This window comes from Homarus americanus, unplaced genomic scaffold (genome assembly GCF_018991925.1).
Source record: "Homarus americanus isolate GMGI-L3 unplaced genomic scaffold, GMGI_Hamer_2.0 scaffold33589, whole genome shotgun sequence".
Classification (NCBI taxonomy): Eukaryota; Metazoa; Arthropoda; class Malacostraca; order Decapoda; family Nephropidae; genus Homarus; species Homarus americanus.
In genome coordinates, this window is record NW_024750436.1 from 3,592 (window position 1) to 12,338 (window position 8,747).

At 35.7% G+C, this 8,747-nt stretch overlaps 1 protein-coding gene across 1 annotated transcript; it reads left to right on the forward strand.

The window, feature by feature from the left end:
* Positions 1-526: 526 nt before the first annotated feature.
* LOC121854070 lies at positions 527-8,180 on the forward strand (the record flags this gene model as incomplete). Its single annotated transcript, XM_042348460.1, is given in 3 exon segments — positions 527-635; positions 4,196-4,316; positions 8,141-8,180. Coding segments are annotated over 3 exon segments (270 nt in total), but the record flags the coding sequence as incomplete, so codon positions are not given.
* Positions 8,181-8,747: the final 567 nt, after the last annotated feature.

Here is an 8,747-nt window from a genome sequence, read left to right on the forward strand (position 1 = left end):
CTCTTCAAGTGTTATATCCTTTCTTTTACGATCATCACCGGGAATTCTATCATCAGAACGCTTTTTGGAGATATTCTTCTTTGCCATATTCACAGTTAATACCACAAAATTGGAGAAATAGTAAGCAAAAATCGCGTTATAGCAAACAAGCGTTCGCGTTATACAAATATTGTTCCGAATTCAGAAATCGCGTTAGAGCGAATTCGCGTTATCAAAACACGCGTTATAGCAGAACTCACTGTACATAATATACATACAGTATGGTATAGTGGTGGTGTACTCTACACCCTCTCTGTAAAGTTCTCTCGCTCGTGTACAATTATCTAAACGCTCTATGACCAAGGTACAGTATTAGGGTGTTTAATCATCAGGTGAAATAAGTCTTAGTGTACAGGTGATCCATATATATATATATATATTACAGTGGTGTTTAAAAATGCTAATTAACACCCCCTCTACCCTATTTGTGCTGTCCAATGAAGGAAGATTTTTGTTTTTAAATTCATTTCAGGTGGAGTTGTATCAGCATCGCTCATATGGAAAAGTATATTCCTCCAAATCAGTAGCAAGATACCCATCATCAGTGGGCCACGACTTAGTAGCCGTGACAGACAAAGAGAACTATGTGTTGACGGGTAAGTTTATGACATAATGTACAGTCAAACGTAGATGATCAGGATGTTGCTGAATCCAGATCACGTGTGTGAGCGCCGCTGAATGTGTGGAGCAACGTGTCAGTTCCTGGCCCCTTCACTTTTTCCTGTGTGGTATGTCACTGTTCCCCACACTACCCACCATCACTGTTCCCCACACTACCTACCATCACTGTTCCTCACACTACCCACCATCTCTGTTCCCCACACTACCTACCATCTCTGTTCCCCACACTACCCACCATCACTGTTCCCCACACTACCTACCATCACTGTTCCTCACACTACCCACCATCTCTGTTCCCCACACTACCTACCATCTCTGTTCCCCACACTACCCACCATCACTGTTCCCCACACCACCCACCACTGTTCACACACCCACCATCACTGTTCCTCACACCACCCACCATCACTGTTCCCACTACCCACCATCACCTACCCACCATCACTGTTCCCCACACCACCCACCATCCTGTTCCACCACACCACCCACCATCACTGTTACCCCCACACTCCACCTACCATCTGTTCCCCTACCACCACTCACTCCACCATCACTGTTCCCCCACACCACCCACCATCACTGTCTGTTCCCCACACTACCCACCATCACTGTCCCCACACCCCACCACTGTTTCCCCACACTGTTCCACACTACCCACCATCACTGTTCCCCACCACCATCTCTGTTACCCACCATCTACTGTTCCCACACTACCCACCATCACTGTTCCCCACACCACCCACCATCACACACCCCACCACTACCCACCATCACTGTTCCCCACACTACCACTCCCCACACTACCCACCATCACTGTCACACTACTACCATCACTGTTCCCCACACTACCTACCATCACTGTTCCCACACCACCCACCATCACTGTTCCCCCACACTACCTACTCACCATCACTGTTCCCACACACCCACCATCACTGTTCCCCACACTACCTACCACTGTCTACCACACTACCTACCATCACTGTTCCCACACTACCTACCATCACTGCTACCATCACACTACCTTACCATCACTGTTCCCCACACTACCACCACACTGTTTACCTACCACACTACCTACCATCACTGTTCCCCCACACTACCCACCATCACTGTTCTCACACTACCTACCATCACTTATTTTACCAATTATTTCTCTAAGGAAGACATTTGTTCTTTAATAGTTGTAATAAGATCCCCCCCCCCCGACCCACTGTTAATTCAGATTAGCGAGGTGCAGCTGTATATTTGTGATGTATTAGGATGATGGAGCGCTTAAAATGTATAGTGAAGGACTCTTAAAGTCTCTAATATTTCAATAAACAACAGGACTCTTAAAGTCAATAATATTTCAATAAACAACAGGACTCTTAAAGTCAATAATATTTCAATAAACAACAGGACTCTTAAAGTCAATAATATTTCAATAAACAACAGGACTCTCAAAGTCAATAATATTTCAATAAACAACAGGACTCTTAGTCAATAATATTTCAATAAACAACATGACTCTTAAAGTCTCTAATATTTCAATAAACAACAGGACTCTTAAAGTCTATAATATTTCAATAAACAACAGGACTCTTAAAGTCAATAATATTTCAATAAACAACAGGACTCTTAAAGTCAATAATATTTCAATAAACAACAGGACACTTAAAGTCAATAATATTTCAATAAACAACAGGACTCTCAAAGTCAATAATATTTCAATAAACAACAGGACTCTTAAAGTCTATAATATTTCAATAAACAACAGGACTCTTAAAGTCAATAATATTTCAATAAACAACAGGACTCTTAAAGTCAATAATATTTCAATAAACAACAGGACTCTTAAAGTCTATAATATTTCAATAAACAACAGGACTCTTAAAGTCAATAATATTTCAATAAACAACAGGACTCTTAAAGTCTATAATATTTCAATAAACAACAGGACTCTTAAAGTCTATAATATTTCAATAAACAACATGACTCTTAAAGTCAATAATATTTCAATAAACAACAGGACTCTTAAAGTCTATAATATTTCAATAAACAACATGACTCTTAAAGTCAATAATATTTCAATAAACAACAGGACTCTCAAAGTCTATAATATTTCAATAAACAACAGGACTCTTAAAGTCAATAATATTTCAATAAACAACAGGACTCTTAAAGTCTATAATATTTCAATAAACAACAGGACTCTTAAAGTCTATAATATTTCAATAAACAACATGACTCTTAAAGTCAATAATATTTCAATAAACAACATGACTCTTAAAGTCAATAATATTTCAATAAACAACAGGACTCTTAAAGTCTATAATATTTCAATAAACAACAGGACTCTTAGTCAATAATATTTTCAATAAACAACATGACTCTTAAAGTCAATAATATTTCAATAAACAACAGGACTCTTAAGGTCTATAATATTTCAATAAACAACAGGACTCTTAAAGTCAATAATATTTCAATAAACAACAGGACTCTTAAGGTCTATAATATTTCAATAAACAACAGGACTCTTAAAGTCAATAATATTTCAATAAACAACAGGACTCTTCGTCAATAATATTTCAATAAACAACATGACTCTTAAAGTCAATAATATTTCAATAAACAACAGGACTCTTAAGGTCTATAATATTTCAATAAACAACAGGACTCTTAAAGTCAATAATATTTCAATAAACAACATGACTCTTAAAGTCAATAATATTTCAATAAACAACATGACTCTTAAAGTCAATAATATTTCAATAAACAACAGGACTCTTAAAGTCTATAATATTTCAATAAACAACAGGACTCTTAGTCAATAATATTTCAATAAACAACATGACTCTTAAAGTCAATAATATTTCAATAAAGAACAGGACTCTTAAGGTCTATAATATTTCAATAAACAACAGGACTCTTAAAGTCAATAATATTTCAATAAACAACAGGACTCTTAAGGTCTATAATATTTCAATAAACAACAGGACTCTTAAGGTCAATAATATTTCAATAAACAACAGGACTCTTAAAGTCAATAATATTTCAATAAACAACAGGACTCTTAAAGTCTATAACATTTCAATAAACAACAGGACTCTTAAAGTCAATAATATTTCAATAAACAACATGACTCTTAAAGTCAATAACATTTCAATAAACAACAGAACTCTTAAGGTCAATAATATTTCAATAAACAACAGGACTCTTAAAGTCTCTAATATTTCAATAAACAACAGGACTCTTAAAGTCAATAATATTTCAATAAACAACATGACTCTTAAAGTCAATAACATTTCAATAAACAACAGGACTCTTAAGGTCAATAATATTTCAATAAACAACAGGACTCTTAAAGTCAATAATATTTCAATAAACAACATGACTCTTAAAGTCAATAACATTTCAATAAACAACAGGACTCTTAAGGTCAATAATATTTCAATAAACAACAGGACTCTTAAAGTCAATAATATTTCAATAAACAACATGACTCTTAAAGTCAATAACATTTCTCCCTTTAACATTGTTGTGTTTCCTACAGAGGAGGAGAAGGAGATCATCATACATCTCAAGGAGTGGTGGGCTAAACATTGCTCTGAGTTCACTCCACAAGGTGAAGTACATTGTACAGTGAAAAGAACAAGGAATGTTGCAGAAGAAAGGTATCTCTCTCTCTCTCTCTCTCTCTAACAAGTAATTTCCATTCAAATGCATAAATAATAATATATTCACTAGACATAATGTAATGTGATCCTTAATATATTGTCTTGGGAGTAACTTGATTCACTACACTTAATATAGTCGCTGTGTCCATGTGATTGGTTGGTGAATATTGTCAATAGTTTTCCTAAAGATCGGCCACTCATTGATATTATTCCAGTAAATACTCTACTAAGGTTTCTAAGTTTAGATATAAATTAAGTTACCATGATACAGTAAAACCTCTACAGTAAAGGTCCAAAAATCCGATGCCAGATATCCGGACCAACTGAGAATCCGGACTTTCAAAAATTTCAAACTTCTTGTAAATTTAGCGGGCTTTTTGTGGTTAAAGAATGAATGGAGTAGCTTTAAAAAAATTATTTACATAATTCTAATAATAAAAGCACTGTAAATTATAGCTAATTTTGTTGTTTTTAGAATTAGCTTGAACTGAAATGTAAAATTTGAGGCACTATAAATCTTTTAGGTGTATGTGTGCATGCGTGAATGCCACAGCTGCACAGAGACAACAAACGACCACACGATCGCCACTTTAAAACAAGAATCAAACTGTGACAACGTATGTAATTTTGAGTCCTACTCTTCCATTTACAGAGTACGCTTCCATATCAATGGCCCTAAAGTTGATAGAATTCGTTGTGAAGAGAAAGAAGAACACATTGAAATTCGAGGACAAACTTGAAATAATTAAGAAACTAGAACGCGTTAGGTGAGCACTGTTTTGTTCTAATGGAAACATACGGCATTGAAAAGTCAACAATTTATGATATAAAAAGGCAAAAGAATAAAACTCTAGAATTCACAACTTCTTTTGAGCCTTACAATAAAATTATGAAAGAAAAGTTTACATCGTACTAAATTAGAAAGTCTTGATAAAGTGTTGTACTTCAAGAATTTGTTTTGTTAAACGATCAGAAGGTGTGAGAGGTTGGAGTCATAGACCATGCTTTTCTATAGATTCTTATTATAACAGAAGCGTCAGCTGGACACTGGTCACCGGCGCTGCTAAGGACAAGCCCCCCACTCAACATGGGGAAAACATATCGTACGATGGTACACTCAGTTATAGTTGGGTATATAGTGCAATTTCTGCCGATGCTTTTATTGCCAAAGCAAAGTCTTTTGCTGAGCAAATGAACATTGAATCAGAGTGAGCACTTAGTGATGGAGCTGCTTAGGGAATTTCAAGACTCGTCACATGGTATTGGACAAGTTAGAGGTATTGTTGGAGAAAGACAAATGGCCGATACACGTTGTTAAATAAAATATAGTGCTGTATTTGAAAAAATTAAATGACTATGATTCAATAGCTGATCAAATTATAATGCTGATAGAAACAGGGTTTACTGGAAAGGTTTACCAAAAACTTTTGGCTGGAAACCAAGAACGAAATGCAACAGGGTTTAAGCTTAATAAGGAAATATAACCGTTTTTGTATGCTATCGCTTCAGGTCAAAGTATAAAATTGCTTTTGGTGATTGGCAAATTCTTGCCCACGGGCCTTTAGCGAACTGGTGCACTGTCAGACCTTATACAGCCCAACAGGAGTGCTTTGATGGATAAAGACATATTTCGTGATTGGTTTGTTCATGATTTGTTCCATCAGTTTGTCAGAACTTAAGGAAATTGGGGAAGCCTGCAAATACAAAAGTGCCTGCTACTTCGACAACTGTAGGGCCTACCTGCATGAATCAAAATTAGTGTCTGATTGGTGACAATATTTATGCATGTTACTTGGCCACCAAACGCAGCATCATTGATTCAACCCATGGATCAAGGGAGTCATTAGGAACTTTAAATGTCATTATAAAATGATTTTATGACGAAATGATGAATAAGAATGTCAACCCTACAGAACCAAACTAAAGTTTCACGATCAAGGATGCACATTAATTTGTGAATGCATGGAAGCAGTCAAGCCTGAAACACTTTTAAGAGTGTGGCAAAGTTGTGGCTGAAAGTGATGTTTGCAGATCTTGAGGTGATCAAGACAAAAGATTTTGAAGTGCAAGAACTGATGGAGATCAAGTTAAATTATTCTCTGAGGACAACCTCTACGCAAAGCTTAATGCTGCTGACATAGAAGAGCGGATACACATTATGATGATATTGAAGTTGCAGCCACTTTCTACCGATCAAGAAATCATTCAAAGTATTACAACTCCTGAGAAGAGAATTGTTCAGAAGAATCTGTGACAACAAAGTTAAAGAAAAGATATCTTGGGCTGCTGCAGAAAAGGGCAAGTATTGAACCGGTTATTAAATTTGTGGAACAGAACCATAGCTTCAGTCTTCAGACGCCAAGTACAAACATGGCAGAAGTCAATCTTGTCACAAAGAAATATAAAGTCGTAAACAAGGTGATATACGAAAGTATTTAAAGAAAGCAGTGTCAAGCAGCAGCAGATGCAGAAGCTGCAAGTGTTCCATCCAAAGCAGCAAGTTAAGACGATATAGTAGTTTTGTGAAATTTGAATCTAGCAAATGTTTATTTGTTGTTTGTACTTTGTATTTTATAGAAAATGTTTCGTTAATAACCACAAATAAATATCAATTTGTAAAATAAATTTGCTTTCATTTGTTTAGCGTATTTTTTCTTTTTACAATGTTCATTTTAAAGATGATTTCAAGACAGACAGCTCTTTTTTTCGTAGGGAAAAAGTTTGTTAAAATTTTGTTAAGTGTTGACTTTATTTTTCTTAAACTGCCTTCGTTTTGATAAATAAAGCATGCTATATTTGCTAATGAATAAATCGGTCAAAATGTACTCTGTTCATCACTTCTTTATTTCTCCTAAATTTGAATTTTAAAAGTACTGCCTGAGAATCCAGAAAATCTGAAATCCGACCCAATCTAACTCCCTGAGCAGTCTGATTTTTGAACTTCTACTGTATTTAGAAGACTGTAGGGAGGGAGAGTCCATTATATGGAGGTACCGGTAGTCCATTATATGTAGGGTCTGTTAGAAACTTCCTCCATCTAATGGATTATATGGAGGTAGGAGTCCATTATATGGAGGTCTCACTGTATTTGTGGACATTTAGAGAACATATCCCCCTCCCTGTGTGACTGTGTAGTTGTTGTTGTGCAGAGAGGACAACGCCCAGGAATTACAACCTCACAGAGTAAAGATGGAGCAGAAGGCGACTCCATGATTTGTTGATGGCAGTGTGTGATTTACAGCCTTTTCTCTATTCCCAAGTGGGTGTACAGTATATCTCTCTCTCTTTCTCTTCTTTTTTTTCTATATTATATATATATATATATATATATATATATATATATATATATATTATATATATATATATATATATATATATATATATATATATATATTTTTATATATATATATATATATATGAGCTGATGCCAGGACCTCATTGAACTGCCCATGCCATTTGTGTGGATGTCAGTAGCATTTTACCCAATCCAGCTGGTATGAAACACGAGGTACTATATATACTTAATTTTAGTCCATATAACACGCTGACATTGAACATATAATCAACCACCAGCTGGATTGGGTAAAATGCTACTGACATCCACATAAATGGCACGAGCAGTTCCCAATGAGAGGTTCACGGACCATCAGCTCGAGGAACAGGCTTTGTGTGAAATATAACATAGTCTAGAACTGCTTTTAGTGTCTTTGTGGCATGGTCGGTAGCTGCCCCTGGTCCCACACAGTAGGTCGAGGGTTTGAGTCCTGGCTGGTGAGGTCGTTGATTATAATAGATAATATGATGTGTGATATATTTAACAGTGCCCAGACATGCAAACTCCCCAATACACCAAAGACGAGAACCTCAGACAGTGATGCAGGCATCCCAGCAAAACATCTCAAGTCTCCAGGTTAGTGAATTTTTGAGTGTTTTTGGTTAGTGTTCCTTGATTGTGTTAGTGTAGTGGATTGAGGGACAAATACACACATAACCTGAACCCAACCAGACCAGGTATAGGTCAAGAATGTGACAGCTAGGGGTAGTTATGATGATGATGATCAAGGTAGAAATTCTCCTTTTTCAGGTAGCCAGCCAGGATAATAGAACCAAATAGTTACTAGCCCTTCCAAAAATTTTACAAGACATTAAAAACATTCAAATTTCAATAGTTGACATATACTAAATAGGCTCATGAGATAGTTGTATACTTTGACACTTTATTTAACATAATAGCAAAACGTAAATTATATTCAAGTTGTAAACACTGGCATTCACAACATATTATTATAATATGGATAATCTCTTACTTAACCCCATGCCTGGGCTAGGTGGTGTTGCCGCATTCCATGTGGGTAAACGGGGAAAATAAATTGTCCAAAATTTTTTTAATCTTTATAAATGATAAAACAATAAAAAACGAAGAAAACC